The 21,356-nt window shown below is 44.8% G+C and overlaps 1 protein-coding gene across 2 annotated transcripts; it reads left to right on the forward strand.

Annotated features, from left to right (window-relative positions):
* The first annotated feature begins 230 nt into the window (after window positions 1–230).
* Window positions 231–19,348, forward strand: CSRP2 (cysteine and glycine rich protein 2). Of its 2 annotated transcripts, none has more exons than XM_082738247.1 (6): window positions 231–411; window positions 11,294–11,406; window positions 14,029–14,197; window positions 17,374–17,503; window positions 18,164–18,257; window positions 19,041–19,348. In XM_082738247.1, the coding sequence occupies exons 2-6, from the start codon at window positions 11,295–11,297 to the stop codon at window positions 19,115–19,117; spliced, it is 582 nt and encodes a 193-aa protein (XP_082594373.1). In that variant the 5' UTR covers window positions 231–411; window position 11,294; the 3' UTR covers window positions 19,118–19,348. The 2 variants fall into 2 exon arrangements, with proteins under 2 accessions (XP_082594373.1, XP_082594372.1); XM_082738246.1 differs by lacking the exon at window positions 231–411 and adding an exon at window positions 596–882.
* The last annotated feature ends 2,008 nt before the right edge of the window (window positions 19,349–21,356 follow it).

The following is a 21,356-nucleotide window of genomic DNA, read 5'->3' on the forward strand; positions in this document are numbered from 1 at the left end:
CATAAGTCACCCTGCAGCTCAGCTAAGAGGCCCCCTGCGTTGACACTGGCGTCCTTGGACCCTTAGGTGCCCTGGTTTCTGGCTGGGTTTCGGTTACTTCCCTCCAGCAGCCTGTGCAGCCATGCCCTCAAAACACTTGGGGAATGAGGCGTTTTCGTAACGTCATTTATTTAGTCTAGATGAGATATTTTGCTCTTTAAGAACAGGAAGGTTGTGGATTCCCAGAAGCTGGAAATGGGAGCAAGAATATTTCTCCACCGGGGAAGTTAATCACGTTGAGTGTACATATAAGGATAAGGCAAGGGAGAGGGTGGCGGAAAGCCCCGATCTGGCCTTTTCTCTACTTGTGGGAGCCTTCTCGACCTTGGGCTGTTACCTCTTGAGGGAGAACTGGCGCCCGCGGTGAGAAGGGTACGTTTCAGGGCGGCGGGGGCTCTTCCCCGACGGGACAGTCTCAGGGTGTCTGTAGGCTAAGGCAGCCTTCTTTCCTAGCTGCTAATCACTTCTGGAAACTGCCCGGTCCCGTGGGGAGGCAGAGGGAATAGGGCCGGCGGGAGGGTCCAGGGACGTGGGAAGATGCCAGGCGGGCGGGAAACAGCAGGAAGAGGCGGGATTCTGCCCTTTGTCTCCGGGTCTCCAGCCCGAAGCTAAGCCGCGAGCAGCCCCCACGCTAGACGCCCCCAGCCCTACAGAGCGGGTCCAGGAATCCGCCCGGCGGGGCGGGGTGGGCCGGAGGCGGGACCCACAGGCCACGCCCACCAGGCAGTCTTTAAAAGGTGCGGGCGCGGCGCTCGCTCCGCGGCTGTTCCCGACTGCCCGCGCGCTTTTCTCGCCCTGGGTCTGCGGTTTCCGCCGGCGGTGCGTGGTCTGCCTCCGACTCGAGTGAGTAGGGGCGGTAGGGGTGCCTCCACTTACCCGGGGGCGGGGGGGGGCGGAAGAGGTTACACAGTCTCCCGGGGTCCTCAGGACGTCCCACCGGCCGTCTCCCATCTCCTCTGACATCCCCCTCCGGAGCTCCCCTTGTCCCCCCTGCACCAGTCTCTTCACCCCTGCGTGCGGGTTCCCACGGACCCCCTCCGCACACCTGCCCCACTCCCCGCAGCTGCCCCCGCCCTGTCGTCGGATCCCGGGCCTTTAGGGCAGATAAAGAATAGTGCGTGACCTTCCTGCGGGTTGCTCCAGACCGGTTTCTCTGGGAGAGAGGCGGGACCCAGAGTTTCGCGTTGCTGCTAATCCGCCTTTAGTAGCTTTGGGCAGCCTCCTCCAGCAGCTGGTTCTCTTTCCACGAAGGGGAGGGCGGGAGCCGAGTCTCGGGGTCCCCTCTGCCCGAAGTGTGCTGCGCAGACGGCGACCTTACCAGGGGCTGGTTGGGAGTCCTGGGAGTGAGGTGGGGGCTTCCACAGACCGCGAGTCCAGACGCCTTCCTCTGCTGCAGTACGGAGCTTCTAACATCCCCATTGTTTGGTGGTCTCTGCCCACCAAGCCCTGAAATTTAAATGTTGAAGAACAGCAGTGAAACATCAGGTCGATCACTCCTAGCTTCTTCCGGAACTTTCTACAATTCAGGTACAAACAGGAAAGCCATATTGCTTGGTTGTGAAATTCAGCAACAGGTCCTGAAAGTCACATCCTGAGTTCCAAAGCTCCACGTAGGCAGCCCCTTGGGGGAGGAGGTATCTAAGCCGGGAGACACTCAACCTTCCTCCCCCTTCCCCAAGCCCGGACGTTTGTTGAAGGATATTTGTTTAAGTAGTGGCCCAAAATGTTTAACCTGGTTTATTTGCAGCCAGCAGACAAGCACATTTTCACTTTATATGTGATTTCAGTATAGAAAATATTTTAATTTGGGGTAGTAGGGTTTTTTTTAACTCAGGCAGTAAAATTGGTCTCTTTAGTCCTTTCCTAATTAACCTGTTTTAAAGCTCTACTTAAAAAATGCCAAGAATTCAAATAGGACAACCACAAATTTGGCTATAATTTTTCAGGAAAGAGATGGGTGATGGATTCTTGAAATGAATCACGTAATTTCAAAACCTCATACCAAACCGTAACTGATTTTATAAAGTCCACCCTGGTCTTCCCTCACTCTCTCTTGTCCTTGTTCTCTCAGGTTGACTGCTGCTGGTACGTGATCAGTATTTGTGTTTTTTCTACTCCGGATTCTAGTTTTCTTCACTCCTTTAGAGTGAAAATACAAGAGGCAGGATCTGCATTTCATCAGTCTTTGAGAGTCACAGTATACTTGCCTGGGTGCCTTAAACACAGCTGGACCAGAGCCAGTATTGGTTAATTGAATGAAGAAAGGAAGGAGTTAAGACTTGTGGGGGACAAATATTTCACTGGACTCAGGCAATAGATAACATTAGCAGATTTGATCTGAGGTTTTGATCATAAATGTTTAATGAATTCCTCCAAATGTATTCAAATATTGATTGATACAAATACTGATCCACTAAATACTGTGATGAAAGCAATACTCATTAAAGGTCTGATGAAATTGCCAAATAACTTGGATTTGTGGGAAATTGTATTTTATACTAAAACAGCAATAATGTTGGCATAGCATAGAGGGAACGGAAATGAATGAATGAGCTGTAGAAACTTAGCTTCGGCCTCAACATTGCCACTAAATGGCCATGGAGATGTGGGCCTTTAAGTTTTCTTCTCCGCCAAGGATGAGTTAAATGAAATGAGCTGGGAGAGCAAGCTTCCTAGCAGGGGAGGGGTCGTTGTCTGGGGAAAAGGGCAGAACTGACCTGTCCCCCAAGTCTCTTGCAGCTCCCGCTGCCATTGGTTTGATGACCTCAGGCAAGTAACTTTACTCTCTCACCTGTTACTTCCAGCTTATAAAATGGATGTAATAGCATATACATGAGGATTGTCATAAAGCATGTTGATCTTGATCCTTGAACAAAGCCCACCTCAGCCAGGGAAGGATTCCTTGTCGTTAGACCCTCTTGTGAACTTTGTTGAATATATGGGGAAGTGGCTCTTAGTGAAAGCCAACTCAACAGTATCTACTGGCCTTGCCTGGAGGGGATACTCACAGGTTCCCTCCAGGCACTGTGTCCTGTCCTGGGCTGGTATTTTCATGGCATCCCTGGAGTTCTGTTGGGTGGGGATCTTTAGACTCCCTTGGGGCCTTGATTACCCAGAATGGTAATTCTTAACTGTTTTTGTGTGGTGAAACCTTCTGGCCATTTGGTGAAATGTCTGAATCCTCTTCCAAAATGTGTGTGTGTGTGTGTGTTTTAAAGATTTTATTTATTTATTTGACAGAGAGAGATCACAAGTAGGCAGAGAGGCAGGCAGAGACAGAGGAGGAAGTAGGCTCCCTGCTGAGCAGAGACCCCCCCAATGTGGGCTTGATCCCAGGACTCTGGGATCATGACTGGAGCCAAAGGCAGAGGCTTTAATCCCACTGAGCCACCCAGGCGCCCCCTCTTCCAAAATGTTTTTAAGTGCATAAAATAAAGTCCATGGTACCAAGTTCACCAGTCCCCAGTATTTCAAGGAAACTGTGGTCCCACTTGAAGAACCCTGAGTTGGAGTTTTCTCAGACTAGATTGTGGAGGAAGCTGGTACAAGTTCTGATGGTTAAAAATTTTTAGTTTTGGTGTAAGTCAAGGGGAAGAACCAATGGAAGTACCTTGTGAATCATTTGCAGAGTATATCAGGGTCATTGCTTTTTTGTTTACTGTCTCGTTGTGCCAACGGTACTACTAATTGTCCTTCACTAATAAAAAGAGGCTAGATGCCATGTAATAAATACGTTACAGCTGCATAGCTTCCCAGCTCCCTAGAAGAAAGGTTTGTTGGTGGCTTCACAGTACTTCTGAAAGAGAAAAGTGTAGAGAGATTCGAATCCTCACATAGTACAAGAAATGTCCAGTTTAAAAGAACCGGCGCCAAAACCAGAGAAGTCAGAACTGTGTATTTGTGTTGCCAACAGTGGTTTACTTTTAGCAAAACATCAGTGAAACAAACTCTATAGCTTATTTGAATTTTATTGGTATTGATTTTTAAACTGAATTGGTAATTTTGTTTTGGTGTCACAGTTATGAGCCACTTGATGTCTCTATACCTCAGCTTCTCTACCCATAAAATGGGTATAATGATAATGTCTCCCTTCGTCATTATGAAGGTTAAATAAGTTACAAGAAGTACACTACTTCATATAAGTAACATATATAATAAATTTTATATAAGTACTTGTAATTATTATTACCTACCGCGTGGCAAGCACTATTCTGAATGCTTTCCATACATTGTTTAATCTGAGAACTGGTTTATGAAATAAGTAAGCATTATCTCCATTTTTAAAATGAGAAAACTAGCAGATCAAATAACCAATGTCACATCATTTGGCAAATAAGCAGTAGTCTTGGCATATAAACCCTGGTCTGACTCCATAATAACATTAAATTATTTGAATAATTAAGTATCTTGCAGTTTGCGCAGATTGTAGATTGCTGTGGCAGATGCTGGGGGTTATGGTGACCAAATTTGTAGCCTAGTTGCATTCTAATTGCAATATGTCATTTGGCAGGTAGTATCCAAATCTGAGTCAAGGATTTTGCTGTACCTCAGGTTGAAGACAAAAGTGGAAACAGGATATAGAATTAGTACTTAATGGTGAGGCTGAGGTAAACATAGGAGAACGTACTGACAAGAAAGAGGGATTCCTCTGTAGTGAGGATAGACTTTGGGCAACGGAGAAGAGTGCTAGAGAGCTTTTTTGCTGAGAGTAGCACTTCGAGTGTGAGACAGGCCCATAGAAGACACTTTCTCAGTGGTAGCTGGAGCCGTGAAGACTGGTCAGAGAAGAGAGCATTCCTGTGTACAAGTAATTTGGTAACTCAAGGATCGATCATTCTCAGGTGATCTGAGCTGGTCTCAACCCTTCTATCAGATTTGGGAGTTTGGGGGACAGCTTGTGGTTCTGGAGCCCAGACTGGTGTGTTTGAAGGTCAGTTACCTCAGCAGGTCACCTAACACCTGAACTTCTGTAGCCAGATTCAGGCCCCACAGTGCTGCTGAAGGCAAAGGAAGCCGGCATTTGTGGAGTACAAGCTCTCTATCAGGTACTTCACAAACGTTATCTTATTAAATCCTCCAACCACGCGATGAGAGAGTGTTGTCATCCGTTTCCAAGGTTCCAAGGTATAGTGGAGGAAGTTGAGGTTAAGGAATTTGGCCAAGATAACAGAGCTGCTGACTGAATTTCAACCTTTTATCTAAGTTCCGCACTCTCTTACACCAGGAAGGTCTTAAAGCTGGCATGTGCACCGCAGTTCCCATAGCAGACATGTGTAATCACAGCCATCTTCAGTGCCGAATCTTGACGGAACTTCAGAGTCTTTTCACACACGGTTCCAGGAGCCCACTATCAGTAAATCTACAAAATGAAATGGTTTCTGACATCGCTATACAAGTAGACCATGCAGATGTTCCGAATCCCTTTCTCTGTAACTCTGTGCCACAGGTTCTACGGTAGCATCATTATTGGTTTCCCTCGTTCTACCACGCAAGCAGAACGCCCCGAGAAACAGGCCCCTCCTTATAACCAACCACGTCAGCCTCAGTTCTAACCCAGGATATGAAATGCTGGATGAATACACTCAGTGAAATCTTCTTACGGGAAAGCATTGTACATTGTTTATTAGCTGCCCTTACCCTAGAAGCATTACTTGTGATACAGAAAAGAAGTTAGGGTTTAGCTGGATGAGGGAGGACAGAAAGTCCGTTCACCTGATGGGGAGGGATCAGGGGTATCATGAGGGAGTGGCTATAGGAGATGAGTGGGAGGTAAGGATTGATAAAAAAACATCCTACCTTGAGTATACTGAGTATATCATCATACTTTGAGTGCCTCCTATAAGCATGTTCTCATCTCATGATCTTAATAATTCTGTAGGAAAGGCACTTTATTCTCATCTTACATATGAAGGAAATGAGACTTTGTTGACTCCAACATCCATGCTCTTAATTCACCCTTAGGCTGAGTTGTCTTGAAGATGTGGCTTTGGTAGGAGCGGGATGAAACAAGCTGATCACTGAGACATGAAGTCTATCCTTAGTTCAGTAGTACTCACTTAGATAAGGGAAGTAGACTAACCAGATAGTTTGGTTAAGTAGAAGGAAACATTTTTAGAATGGGCATTGAGTAATGCTTAATTTCCAATTAACTACCACTCTCAAACTCTTAAAAATCATTGTAATTTGGGACAATGCAATTAATGTACATATTCTTTTTTTTTTTTTTAAGATTTTTTATTTTTTTATTTATTTGACAGAGAGAGATCACAAGTAGGCAGAGAGGGAGGCAGAGAGAAAAGGGGAAGCAGGTTCCCTGCCAAGCAGAGAGCCAGATGTGGGGCTCGATCCCAGGACCCTGAGACCATGACCTGAGCTGAAGGCAGAGGCCTTAACCCACTGAGCCACCCAGGCACCCCTTAATGTACATATTCTTTCACTAGTGGTCCCTCCAAGTGCGTCTCAAGATGAAACTGGTTTATAGTAAATCTCCCTTTCGAGAAATTGGATTCTAGCCAGATTCTAGGTAATAGCAAAACCCTGTATGTAGTAATAAAATGTCAGAGCTTCTGGAAGTATTTAGAATTCGGGTTTAGAGACGAAATCACTCCAAACCTCTAATATCAGAGCAGAAACACACTGCAAGGGGCGACATGTAGACTCTAGACTGGTGGATTCAAGACAGATTCTAAAATAAGATGCTAAATGCAGAACAGGTGGTGTGAGAATGATGCATGTGGCCATTGCGCCGCTCTTGTTGGTTATCGAGAGGATGAAGTCACTTTACCACAAGGTGACTCAGATTTGGACGATAGTAATTTTCTCCCGGGGTAAGCCTTACGAAATTTTGGGTGGTGTCTTTGCCTGGGGAGAAGCAGCAAAGAGAAATTGGATATAGGTGTTCAGATGTAAACCAAGTTTTTTAATCTAACACAGTGGATAAATCCTAGTGTTAGAACTCTTTCACAAAGACATTGAAAAACAGAGAACAGACGGAGAAGCAGAGAATAAGCCTGTGTTTGGCCTCTTCCGCGCACTATGTGTAAAGTGAGATTTCATTTCTCCTCTTACCATTCTGTAAATTAAGGCATAGGATCAGGGGAAGGCATGCAGCCCAGATTGCTCAGTGCAAATCCAGTTTGCTGTGATTAATGTCAGCTGTTGTGGAGTAGTGCAGCCAAAGGCTTGTAGGAACCACTAAGCTTTAGAATTCTTTTCTACGCATAGCCGTGCCCAGTGACAGAAATGGAAGATCATCACACTTCTTCCTGCCAAATTCAGGAAAAGTCCACTGGGGTTCACCCTCAATGTGTAAATTTGAACTTCATTTCCTAGGCCTCACAAATGGAACTAGTGTTGTATTTGCAGTGTGTTTTTATGTCCCCAAAGAAGGTATAGGAGTGACTAATCCCCTAAGTTTTTTCTTTACCCTGTTTGTGGCTCTGAGCTATGCCCTTCTGTAGTGGGTTTCTGTACTGGAGTGCTTACAGCAGGATGGAAGGTATGAGACACCCCCACCACCACCACCATTTTCAAGCTCACAGTTACTTGATGTCTGCCAGCACATTTGCTCGCTTTCTTTTATCTTCACAATATCTCCGCTGGGTGGAGAGAACTACCTTTCCCTGTTTTACAGATGAGAAAACTAAGCCCAAGGTTGCACAGCCATTTTAACAGTGGTATTAACCCGTATCTACCCAAACCAACCAATCTTCCTCCTTCCCTCCCTCCCTTTTTTCCATTCTGAAATACTTCAGATACACAAAATAGAGAATACTGTAAGGGACACCCAGCTACTCCGTATCCAGCATAAAAAATAAAGTATAACTCCAGTTGAAGCTTTTTGAGGACGCTCTATTTATGCAGAAATCCTTAGGAAAGCCTTGAAATTGGATGGAACTTTTAAAATGTTAACGACTTGGAAATTTTACTTAGAATCCAAAAATATGACAAAGAGAAGACGACCAGTGCTACCTTTGTCTTGATCAGCATAAGACTGGACTGGGAATTGTACAGACAGGCTGAAAAAGGAGGAATTCTTTAAAACAACAGAAGTTATTTTGACATGTGCCAACTGCTCTGGGAGATGGTATGGGGAAGACAGAGATGTGGTCCCCATCCAGGAGGGGAAAAGGCTTTTAACATAGAAGCTGAATGTTGTAGCACTTTGATGGGTATTTCCTGAAAAGTGACTCATTTGGTTGTGTGGTATGGGCAGTAGAAATCAGACTTGACTTACAAGAAGTGAATTGAAGTAACTGTGAATTACATAAAGAAAGGAAGGATCTTCCCTTTGTAAAAATCCAAACTGCTGTTTGATAGAGAATAACAAAGTAATGAGTTTGTTTTTGAAAAATGTGCTTTTAAATGCTATTCAAAGATAACCCAAGAGAGCATTAGTCTTGATGGAGATCTGGTTCCTTCCTGGTGACAGCACCAAAGTAAATAGGTGTGAAAATGTAAAATACACATTGATATTAAATAGTACACTTTCTGATACGAGAAATGCCTTAACAGTCACAAAATATTTCAAAACCCAGCTGGGCTGTTGATGCTTGGGATCCAATTTTAAGGAATTGTAAGGTCATTATCTGGGGGCCTGGATTTGGTTTTAGGTTTCCTCTGGAATCACGAGGGTACTTCCAGCAGATGTCTGTGGCCTCTATGAGCATTCCAGGACTCTGGTAACGCGGAGCCATGGGGCAAAGTCAGTGTTCTAATTGCACTCCAGACTCAAGCCAGGGGAGCCAGGGCTTTGTGGCTGAGACAGTCAGGCTCAAATTTCACTGTGGAGTTAAACAATGGAGCACCTCTCTTCAGGGAAGGGAATAACTGATCTATGCAACTACTAAAGGAAAGCTTGCAGATTTATTCCATTGTTGCTAGCTGTTGATCCTCTATGGATGCCTTCACAGTAGCTGGTGATGTTGGTGGACCCTTGCAGTTACCTATGTCCTGTCTGAATAAGCAAGGGGGCTTTTGTAAGCTGAGACCAGCAGTTTAGTGATAACTAGTCATATCTGTCAGGTCTCTTTGAATGTGCTGGTTTCAAGGAACAGGAGCTCTGTCTCTGAACGACTCGAAGAGGCAATTTATTGGCTCACATAGTGCCCAGGATAAGACGAGACACAGCCAAAAAGTGTTGAAACCCAGTCTCTACATCTCTTCTCTTCTGTGCTGCCTTCATTCTTAGGTTCTTTGGTTGCAGTGGTGAGACAGCCACTGCAGCTCCACACCTGCACCCACAGTCCTAAACCAAAGCCCCGGGGTTTAATTCTCACTGACTTGTGTGCCCATTCCTGCATCAGTCACTGTGATGGGGGGTAGGGGCTGCAGTGACCTAATTGCCGTGACCAAGTCACATGCCCAGCCCTGGAGTTGAGGGCAGTCAGTACCCTTTAACCAGTGTTTCTCAAACTGTCTGGTAGAGGACGGTTCGTTCTTTTGTTTTAATTTCCAAGTACGGGTTGATTCTCTGCTGTTGAACAAGATGAGTGCACTGATCATGCTTTTATTGTTGGGGCATAAAACTGTTCAAAGGTTCTAAATTCTCCCCTGAGTTTCTTTCTTTTTATTATTATTATTATTATTATTATTATTATTTATTTTTTTATTTTTTTAAATTTTATTTATTTATCAGAGAGAGATGGGGGGAGAGAGCGAGCACAGGCAGACAGAATGGCAGGCAGAGGCAGAGGGAGAAGCAGGCTCCCCACTGAGCTAGGAGCCCGATGTGGGACTTGATCCCAGGACGCTGGGATCATGACCTGAGCCGAAGGCAGCTGAGCCACCCAGGCGTCCCTCCCCTGAGTTTCATCTTGACTTGCCACCAGGCGTGGTGGACCACTGCCAGGATACCACGTTTTAGTAAATACTTCTCTAAAGTGCACGGACCAAGAAAGAGATGGTTGCTTCCCCGGAGAAAACCTGGGGGAAGGTGTGACCAGAAGAGGGTCGAGAGAACACCGTATGCTCAGAAATGTGGCCAACACAATGATTCTTTACAACTTGCTTGTGGAAAGGCCTCATCTCTGTGTTCAGGGAGTCACTGGGTTCTGGATCATTTAAACACTGTCGGATGGGCTGGAGGATGGGAATTTACCACCTTCCTTTTTAAGAACGGAAGATTCCTCCGTGGATTACGTTGCAGCCCTCCTCTTCCCTTATTTAGCCAGCCACGGCCGAGTTAGGAAGGAGGTCTCTGTTTCTCATCCAGCTGTTTCCTAGAGAGGCGCGCATCTCATCCAAGGACACTTCACCACCAAGGGCTGCAAACACCACTGACAGAAGGGAAGCCTGGAAATGATGGTGCGGAAGAAAGGGATTCTTTCATTGTGTGTTTAGACACCACCCAGGGCAGGGCTCACAAACGCATCACCCTTGAAGGACAACTTTCTGTAGCACAGGGGCAGCCGACTGTGCTGGTCTTGTCCAAGTGGGCATTTTAAACAGCGGCCGGGTGGGCTGGTTTATGGAGGAGGGAGATGAGGGCACACTAGCCCCACATCCTAGCAAGATAGCAGGATTCAGACCTGGAGCTCTCCCATGAAGGCAGGCCATGGCGCTCAGATGCACTCGGCAGATGGTTCCCTTTGCCGGGGAGGGAACTCGGTAGCATCTTCTGCATGGACTGACAGGCCTATTAAAGAGGGGCAAACAACCCCTGGTTGGGCTGGGGTGAAGCAGAGAAACCTAAGTCCTCCATCTGGAGGGCTGTTTGTTGTGGTTACAGCAAGGCTCCACGCATACTGTTGTAAAGTCACAAACCCAATTATCGATGCTGTAATTCTGCATAACTCCAGCGGACAAATACAGAACTCGTTCTTGCACAGCGACTCAGCACTGTCTTCTCTCTCCAAAGAGTCGCAGCTTGTGTTTGGTGCATGTTAAGAATCTGGTGGCAATGCCACGTGTAACAAGAACCTCTCCCAAGTGTTCTTCAGCGGAGTTTTCAGAACCCATCACTGAGAAGAGTGGCTGTCCCACTCCCACTGTCCGTCTTAACTCCCAGGACACTGGTGGCCTAGTCTGGGTTGTGCCCGGCGACCTGTAACTTTCTGAATGCCCCTCCTTTGTCCTGCAGGAAAACAGCGTGTGCCCCACAAGCCCGAGTTTGCTAATGAAAGAGTTGCGATTAGAGGAGGTGATTTGGGGTGAACGCGGGCCTCTCAAGATGTGGTTAGGGCGGTTTCCCCCAGAGCTTGTCAGACATCTCATAGAGCGTGGGGACATTCTCTCGCATCCTTCTTTCCTCCAGGATGCCCGTCTGGGGAGGTGGCAACAAGTGCGGGGCCTGTGGGAGGACCGTGTACCACGCGGAAGAGGTGCAGTGTGACGGGAGAAGCTTCCACCGCTGCTGCTTTCTGTGCAGTAAGTACCTCCCAGTGCTCGACCTCTGACGGGACCCACATGTCCTAAAAAGCCTCCATTTACTATTTAAGGAGAGACATTGTGGTGATGTTAACAAAGATTATCTCAGAAGTGTCAGTGGGTTTTGCTGTGTCCTGGACAGCATGAGGGCCCAGCATGGCGGCAAGGATGGCCCGGGTGACCCACCACACATGGCCTGGCTGTGTCCCCACTGCTCTTACCCTCCACTGAGCCCTTACTGTATTTTCCTCGTTCTCCCTGCGGTCTCCCCTGCTCGGCGAGGAGCTCAGTGTTGTTTATCGTCTGGTACTGGGCCCAGTTTCTGGCACACGGTAAGGGCTGGGCTCTGATTGCGGAGTGCGCGGGTGGCTCCTCTTCCACCCCAGCTTTCTCCTCCCAGCGGGGCCCCTTCTCTTTGAAAAAGCCCTTGGCTGGCTTCTTGGCACACGATTCGTTGAAATCCAGTGTCTAACAAGAGTGAAATTCCCAACTTCTCTGCTAGTGAAAATTCAGAGTCATTTCTGGTTATTGACACCCTAATTGAGGGAAAGGAACGTAGGGTATGAAAATCCCATCAAAGCAAGCTGGGGATTCTTACGGTTTCTGGCTGGAAAACGGTCAGTGTCTGCTAGAACAGGAAGTAGGGCATGAAGCACACGCCTGTTCCCTCCGAAGACAGCACCTCAGGGACAGGGAGAGAGACAGGATGAGACCCGGCCCCTCGCCCTGCACACCCCCTCTCGTGACTGCTGCACTCTCAGCTGCAAGCAGGAGAGAAGCCGCTGCAGAAAGCTTTGTTAGTCATCTTCGGACTCAAAGGACACAGTTTTCTTTGATGGGGGATTTGTTAATGTGACGAACCCACCCATACGTGCAGACACATCTGTAGTCCTGCTCAGTGGGAATTATTGCTAGAAACTGCACATAGTAAGTGGGATTAATTGTCCTTTTCCCTCGAGGCACCAGCATTCAGCATGTTGGGACCTTTTTATAGTGTAGCTATTTGGCGGGCAACTAGACACAACAGAAAGTCGTGGTTACAAAGAATAAAAATATAACCTGTATTTACTGTGTACGCCCCCATAATAGGTACCACATCTCAGGTCTGCTTTAAGCATTTTTTCTCTTAGAAGTTATTTTTTCTTTTTTTAAAGGAATCTATTTTTCAACAGCTTTGAAACCAAGAGTATGTGAACAAAGAAGAAATACAGATACTTTAGAAACTGTTCTTAGTTTCATCTACTTTAAGCTGTGAAAGTGTCTCTACTGTCACAAAGTCACTGTTTATTAATATCTGCATCTTTACTGGCGATTTTACTACTACCGAGGATGGTCTCTGCTGACTAAAGCCTCTTATGAATATAATTCAGAAGAGCATGTAAACCCAGAAGAATTTTACTGTAGAGAAGAGAGAGGACAAAAGGAAGAATAGTAAGACAGTAGTATCCGTGAACTTGCTTTGGTTAAGAGATATGTGGTCTTTGAAACCGTTTCGTATTTCTGTGTATTCTGTTAAGGGTGTTTGTTCTTCAGCAATGTGTGGTTTTGGGTGAATGGTGTCTTCCAGCAAATGTATCTCAGTGCCTGATACTCAACAAGCAAGGTTCCAGAGTAGATGATGTCATTCTGAAAAGACAACGGTCTTAACAGAAACATTGCCACTTTAACTGCTTTCTGCCAGCCAGTCGCCTCTCCCTGCCGCCTTTCTGTCCTTCCTTCCTCCTCGCATTCCCTGCCTGCCCCCGCCCAACACCCTTTGCAACAGGAGGGAACCAGTCTCCTTGTCCACTCATCTTGGATCTCCAGCTACCCAGCTGGGCTACCAGCAAGTTCCCTCACAGTTTCCCTTTTTCTCAAGCTTTAGTGAAGTTTTAGCAAGTGAAATAATGTCTGGGTAAAACATGATGACATTTGGCAGTTTTATGAAGTGGGATACGTGGAAATGTCTTGTGGCAAGAAAACCATCAAGAAAGAATGCGTTCTCCTTGGGGACAGAAGGGAAACACAAATGCAGACTGCAGACCACTTTATGATTTTCAGACATACTCATCACTGCTGGAGAAGCTGGTGGCGAGATGAAACAGTAATACTTTTTCCCATCTAGACTCATGATGAAAACCACCATTCTGGATTTAATTCATTTTTATGGGGGGTGCTCTTTGGGGGAGAGGGCTGCAGAGCCAACTCCCACAAGGCACTCAGCCACCCTTTTGTTCTTTGTTAGGTTGTGATTTTGCAATACTAGGAGGAAGAGGTGGGAAAAGACTGTCTTGAGGGTTGGGAGCAAAGTGTTGTGTTCCCTTTGTTCATGTAATTCTAGCCATCTCTGAAACTTCTCTCCCTCCTGCCAGAGAGGCCAAGCCTGTAGAAAAGTCTGAGGCTTCAGGATGTTAAAAAATTCTGGTATGTTTCTGAAACAACGGTCCCATCCGTGGAGAGAGGCAGATCGTCCTCAGCTGTAGCTGACCCAGTCCAGATGCCATCTCTGGTGTTTGGAAAACTGCCGGAGAAAAGGAATGTGAGAGAGCCTATACCTTGTAGACCACATGTCAGGACCACCGTTGCTCTAAGGAAAAAGGCATCTCTGGCATGGTTCCAAAAGTCTAACTTACTCCCCCTCAGTGGTTTGCAGGAAAAATTTAGATAGCACAACAGTGGCAATTCACGATGAGGAGATCTACTGCAAATCCTGCTACGGAAAGAAATATGGGCCCAAGGGCTACGGTTACGGCCAGGGCGCTGGCACGCTCAACATGGACCGCGGTGAAAGGCTGGGCATCAAGCCAGAGAGGTAAGTTAGGACCCTGTTTCTTACCTTCAGAAAGGAGTCCTAACAATTGATGTTGCTTGGTGAACAGGAGCCTGGGACAGAACAGATGTTTAGCTTAAAATAAGCACAAAAAATTATTCCAGTTTTCTAGTATAAACAAATGACTGTTCTTTAAGCTTGAAATGGACAGTCTGGGTCCCAGCAAAATTCTCATTGATTATTCCAGTGATTTCTAGGCTTGATTTTGTAGCCGCCTCCCATGTATGGAGTCATGTTCTCAAAAGCCCATGGTTTGTATTTACTTCCATCTCAGTGTTTCTGGAGACCATATGTCATGAAAGCAAAGGATACCAAAATGTAGTATCTGAACCATAAGACACATTTCTCAGGTGCAATTAAGCAGTCAGTGAAAAGTCCTCAGTCACTCCTTCCATGTAAGAATAGTTCACCAAGCAATTATTTTTCTCCTGCAAATTCTTACTTAAAAATGGAAATCATTTCCTGTTTTTGATTGAGAGAGCAGTATTAAATTTTAAAAGCTCCCAGTACCAAAATAGCAAGGTGTAACTCTGCTCAACTTCACTTAGTTTTTTCATTTGGAATTTCCTCTTAATTCCTATTTTAACCCTATAAATCCATCATTTGTACTTCGTATTTTTCACATCCATTTTATACTGAAGAGGGCAAAACTGGGTAATACTCCAATAAGATAGCCTTTTGTTGGACAAGACCATTAGTCATGCCCTGGGAGCTGGCCACTCTTCAGTATTAACATGTTACTGCATATAATCCTCACAACCCAACAAAACAGGGTTTCCCATCTTACTCAGCAAATTTAGACAATGAAAATTAAGTGACTTGCCTCTGGTCACATTGCTAGTTAATCATAGAGCCTGGAAATCAACCCAGTGTAACACCCAATCTTACAATCTTAAACACAGTGTATTATGGTGTGCCTGAAATAATTTGTGTCTATTGTCTGCTGAACATTTATGTTCATTTTATATATTCCTTACAGTAACTACGAGTTTAGTACTTTGTATTTTATTATAGACAGGACAGGAAGGCTCAGGTCCCACAGGTAAGTGACACAGCCAGGATTTGACTCCACGTCCATTTGGCTCCCACACCTGTGCTCCTACTGCACTGAGGCCTACCTGTCTGTTCTTTGGGTTTTTTCCACACTCAGTTTCGGAGCCATGGTGTCTTGTTGTGCACCAGCTGTACAAGGGCGGACTCATTCAACACTGCGTGCCATTACTTGTGGGAGCCCAGCTTACCTTAGTCTTTGTTGAAGTTCATTGTTCTTGTTCTGCTCTTCTACTTGTTTGTTAAAATCCATTCTTGTTTTCTAAGATTTTATTTCAAATCTTTTGAAACACATACATCTATATCCCTTTCCCCAAACAAAACCAAATTCATCCATAATCCCCAAAGTCAGTCAGTGATTGTGGCCATAGTTTTAAAGTCACAAAGACCAGTGGACCCTCCTCTTGCTTCTCCATATTCTCTAGTAATTGACAAGCCCTCTGTGCTGGCCTGTCGATCAGGGCCCTTGCCTCTTCCCCATCTTAGTTGGCCACATACTAGGACCAGATGTAGAGACTTCCTTTTCCAGAAGCCTCTCAGTGACTGAATTCTGGGAGCAACTGTGGTCTGGAGCAGCCTGTGGGACATGGTAAAGATAACGTATGGGGACCATATATCTTCACAGGGATCTCCTGGGGAGACGGCGCCGTGTGGGCAGTTGAGGCACAACTGCTTTTTTCAGTTCAGACTCCCCAATTTACTGTTTCTCTGAGCCCCTGCTTCTTCATTTGTCATGAGGTTAAGTTATCCACACCCTGTGATGTCATTAGCAAGGAGAGAGGAGATGATCTCCATTAAGTTCTTATTAACAGAATGTACTGGAAATTTTTCCAGGGAAACTCCTAACTCCAAATGTTGGAAATCACTGTGAATACACCTTTAAAGATCACTCTTAAAAGGAACTATATACAGTAGGTTGTAAAGATTTTTTTTTTTAAAAAAAAGTGCATATCTTAGTGACAAAAATACCAATACTGTGAGTCAGTAATGCACTGGTATTTGCTGCTCAAAATAAAATTTCCAGTGGCCATAGCCAAGAGGATTTAAAAAGATGCTGTGTGTGAAACCATCAAACGGAAGGGTAGCAAACCGTGACAATGGCCCAAACATGGATACGTTGGAGATGAACAAATGGAAAACAGGTGAAGAGTTTGAATACATTGTTTGATGAAAAGGGAGTATTTCTAAATTAACATTTTATTTTAAGTATGTATGTAACTTAAACTATAGGTCAGGAAGAAAAAAGAAACACCTGTTTTTCCAGTAGGAAAAAATGGGACACTTGCATCATTTGCTGAGCTGTTGCTGTCCTCTTATCTGCTCAAGTGATGTGTGAGATTTGAGGGGGTCTCTTTAAATCTCAGAGCCCACAGCAGTGTTCTGCAGAGTAGCTACACCGACATACTGAAGGGGGAAATCATTACAGAAAGCGAGGAAAAAAAGTTTACCCAGTGACTGTAAACAAGTGACAGAAATAACTATCCAGAGAAAAAGTAAACATACAGTAATAAGCAAACTTTCTGAAATATTTTTCCATGAAGAAAGCAGTTTGTTCACACTTTCCCCTACTTAAGATATACTAGGAAATTAATCTGTAAATCACGCTTAACTTTTATAATGACTAAGTCTACTGACCTGTTTGCAGAAACTTTTAACTGGTTAGGTTAACAGTGATTTTTCAAACTATGATAAAAACAAAACAAAACAAAAACTGTGATTCCAGTGGTGGATTCCAGTGAAGAGTAATATGAATATGGGGTAAAAATATGCCCACTGTAGGTTTTATAAAGCAAAGCATAATTGTTTGGTGAACAGGCAAGCACTGAGGATTCAATAAATTCTTAGACTCAGATGTTTAAGTCTGGGGACTCATCTGTCTTTGGGGGCTGTAATGGGTCCATAAGTAGGTTGAAGTACCAGCTGTCTGGCACTTGAGATTCAGTCCTCCTTTCTTTGCTGTCAGTTCAGTGAAGGCTGCTGGCTGTGGGACAGTTTAGCAGTGAAGTCCCAGCTTCTGGCTGCACCTGCCTTGTGGGCTTAGCAGGGGCCTTCGGTAAATCTTGCCCAATTTTTTAAATCTTGCCTAATTTTTTTCCCCTTTCTACAAGTGCTCAACCCCACAGGCCTACAACAAATCCAAACACTTCTAAATTTGCTCAGAAATACGGAGGAGCTGAGAAGTGTTCCAGATGTGGGGATTCCGTGTATGCTGCTGAGAAGATCATTGGAGCTGGAAAGGTAAAGTTCTGTCTTGAGTTGCTAGCTGGGAGGGACTCCTCTCCGCTCTCTTTCTCCCTTTTCCCCTTCCCATCCCCTTCAGGTACTCTGTCTTTTGTATAAATAAATATATGCCTTGGATTCATTTTTCTTAGATTTCCATCTGAGTCGTTAACTTTTTGAAGTGATGCCCTTAACTTGTTAGATCACATCTGTGTTGGAAAGAAACTTGTTTTCATAAGGGCTGCTCCTGAAAAAAGGCAGACAGCTAACAAACCTGGACTCCGCAGGTTATTCCAGGTAGTGGGAAGCCAGTGTCAGGAACAGTGCTCGTTTGTTGTGTGCATTTGAGACAGTTCCTTAACCACGTCACCTCTTGGAGCTGCAGCTGTTCTCAGCCACCAAAGAGGGAGTGTCTGAAGGAGCAGGCTGTGCTCGTGGCAAGGTCTGAGAGCACTCGTGGGGACATAGCCATGTCTTCTGTGAATGAAGACAGAACCCCTGCCTTTTGCAGGTGACCAAGAATGGAGGTCCGGGGAGGCCCCCCGTTCCAGGCTTTTTGTTGGTTGAACCACAGCAATCAGGGGCTCGAGCTGGCTTGATCTTTGCGAGCCACTTGCTGCAGCATCTAAACTACTGTAAGAAACCAACCTCTCACACTTACTCGGTTGTCTCTTCCAGCCCTGGCACAAAAACTGTTTCCGGTGTGCCAAGTGTGGCAAGAGTCTTGAATCCACAACTCTGACTGAGAAAGAAGGTGAAATCTATTGTAAAGGTACAATTAATTTCTGTTACTACTGTCCGTCTGAATATCCCACACCGGTTATTGGTTCAGGAAATGCCACCAGCATTATAAAAAACCTGTGACGGTGCGGAAGGGTGGGATTGCCACTGGCTATTTAAAAATAAAGGCTCTAGAGATGCTTACAAGGAACAGAGAACCACAGAACAATTGGAGATGATACAATAAAGTTCTGGTCATTTCAAATTCTCCAACAAATAGGACGGAAAAAAACCTCACTCTAAAGAGTCTTCTTTCCAATTTACATGTTCAGCAAAGCATATGAATATATGAAGGTAATAGATAAGTGAGTCACTTGCCCGGCCTGATTTTTATGCTTGTAACTCAAGTGGGACCATGAGCTGAGTACTGTGGAATCAGACTGTTTGGACCTGCCTTTGTAGCTAGCGGTAAGATACACACTACATCGCTCATTGTTTTATTTTAAAGATTTTACTTATTTGAGAGGGAGCTTGAGCGAGAGAACACAAGCAGGGGGAGCAGCAGAGGGAGAGGGAGAAACAGACTCCCCACTGGGCAGGGAGCCTGACGTGGGGCTTGATAATCAGGACCAAGATCATGACCTGAGCCAAAGGCAGCCGCTTAACCAAATAAGCTACCCAGACACCTCTACATCACTCATTTTAGATCTTAAATGAACTCCTTTGGACATGCCAAACTTTTTTTTAACTTCTAAGGATTTGTTCTTTCATGGGTCTTAAAGCAGTGCTGGCAAAGCGTGATGGTTTTCCACTAATTCTCCCTTTTCTTTCATAGGATGCTATGCAAAGAACTTCGGGCCCAAGGGATTTGGATATGGCCAAGGAGCAGGAGCCCTTGTTCATGCTCAGTGAAGGTGTAAACTCAGAACCGAGATCACACACTGAGAATTCCGACATCATTTAGGCACAGATCATCTAACACTAAACTACTGTGAAATTCTGCCAGCACCTAAGTACTGTCTGTTGTCCCACACATGGACAGGCTGGCTGACTAGTAGGAAGAGAGCACTGTATCCTTCTGCTTTATTCATTAGCATTGTCAAGAATTGTTTCTTTTACATTTTAAATAAAACTTCAGCTTGATTTGGTTGTTCACGGACTCTCAGGTAACCTTTTGTAGAAGCTGCTGTGATTTCAGATAGCAGAAAGTCATTTTAGGTCCCTACCTGCACACTAGTGGTTAAAGAGAGTCCACCCCATTACACGGTTGACTTATGAGGCTAATGTCTACAACATGGCTGTTGGAAAAGATCTCTTTTAACCTGGCAAGTGTGCCTCAAGAGTGAGGGTTGCTAGGCAGTGCTCTGCAGAGATGGCATTCAGCAGCATTTCCCACCTACCTGTCTGCCCTCCCCACTTTGGCTGGTCGTTTCTCTTGTCAAGCTTGGTTCCCAGACAACCTGCATTACAATCACCTGGGAGTATTAAAAGGCAGAGTCCCAGACCCTATAGAAACAGACTCTCTAGAAGTGGGGGGCTGTAGAAGTCCTTTATAAGCTCCTCAGAAAGGCACGATGACCCAGGGTGGTGAGCACACTGTTAAACAAAGACTGAGAATTCTTTTGATGCATCTAAATCTAAAGATTGTTACAAACAGCAACCTGTGGACTTCAGACTCGGAGGCTTGGTATGACTTTTTTTAGACTCCACTCCACTCTGATCTGATAGATCAGACTTACTAAATCCTGGAAACTGAAGTGCTTTTCTCAAACATTTCAATCCTGCGTAAGTTGCAAAGAATACTGCATTATCCTGCACATTTAGCTGACTCAGGTAGAAAAGGAACATTAAGTATACACAGAGTATTTTCATTATTTCCCCAGAAACTTTTAGTTCTTTATCAAAGACTGACCAACCTTTCAGCGGTATGGTGTGAAAATTGGTCTGTAAATGTGTATTGGTAAAACTGGACCAACGTGATCAATGAGCATATCTGAATCTTTCCCAAAGCCTATTTTAACACATTATATTGCTTATTTTGAAAAGCTACAGGGGGTGTGCTCTGTAGGACATAAAAAACATAAGCAGAAACTTAGTGGGAAGAAGTCAATCTTGAAGATGCACTAAGTGAAAGAATTCATGCAGCATAGCCTTGATCACCTCATTTATGTCTTATAAGGCAAGTTCCACTGTGGCAGAGGGGAATGCCTTTTTGTTAAGCAGACTGGGGAAGTTAATCAGCAATAAATGGAGATAGGCTGAATTGAAGAAGAGTTACGAAGTAACTTCTAATTCTCTGTGCAGTTGTTTTGAAACCTCTTGGACATCGCCACCAAAATAAGACTAATCTCCCCCCCCCCCCCCCAAATAAAGGCCAAACCTAGTGACTCATTTTTAACTAGCACAGTATAATGGACAACACTAGGTTAGAAAAGACAGTATAGCTTTTGCCTGCCTCTTTCCCTTCGGACGCTTACTCTTGGAACTGAGCCACCATGTTTTGAGGAAGCCCAAACCACATGAAGAGGCTACGTGTAGATATTACAGCCATAGCTTGGGCAGAGATCTCTCATCAGCCAGTATCAGCTGACATGAATAAGCAAGGCTTCAGGTTATTCCACTTTCCAGTTTTTGAACCATCCAAGCTGACACCAAGTGGAACAAAGTACACTATTCCTCTTGCGGACCAAACTAGAGATTTGTGAACAAAAATACTGTTTTAAGCCAATAAATTTTTGAGTGGTTGATGGGGTAGTTATAGACAACCAAAACACATAAAACTTCCCCACACAGAACCAACATTTTCCTACCAAGTTTCTGAAATTGGAGATATGCATAAATACCCAAGAGGAAAATACTCTAAATGCCGGTGCTTAGTAATTTGAGATTTCTACCCAATAAGCACACTCAAAATTATCCACTCAAAATTATTCTTAAATTGGGAGCTATGACAAAACACCTCCAACACTGTAAAATTAGTTACCAGTGGTTCCAGGGGCAGAAAAGGGAATTGGCTCTGGGTAGACTGTTCTGGGAGGAATCACTTCCAACATCTGGATATAAGTCAATAGGGTAGCCCTAAAGTAATCCAAATGTGATATTAAAAGTGCTGTATGGAAATATATAATTTTTTTAAAATGAAAAATTTGGG

The sequence above is a fragment of the Mustela nivalis genome (genome assembly GCF_964662115.1).
Source record: "Mustela nivalis genome assembly, chromosome: 7".
NCBI classification, from domain to species: Eukaryota; Metazoa; Chordata; class Mammalia; order Carnivora; family Mustelidae; genus Mustela; species Mustela nivalis.

What these genes read in the sequence shown, in the direction of transcription:
- CSRP2 (XM_082738247.1), top strand. Translation starts at nt 11,295, where the DNA reads ATGCCCGTCTGGGGAGGTGGCAACAAGTGCGGGGCCTGTGGGAGGACC. An exon ending in CCGCTGCTGCTTTCTGTGCA is followed by an intron (nt 11,407 to 14,028) that starts GTAAGTACCTCC and finishes ACTCCCCCTCAG; the next exon opens with TGGTTTGCAGGAAAAATTTA. An exon ending in AGATCATTGGAGCTGGAAAG is followed by an intron (nt 17,504 to 18,163) that starts GTAAAGTTCTGT and finishes TGTCTCTTCCAG; the next exon opens with CCCTGGCACAAAAACTGTTT.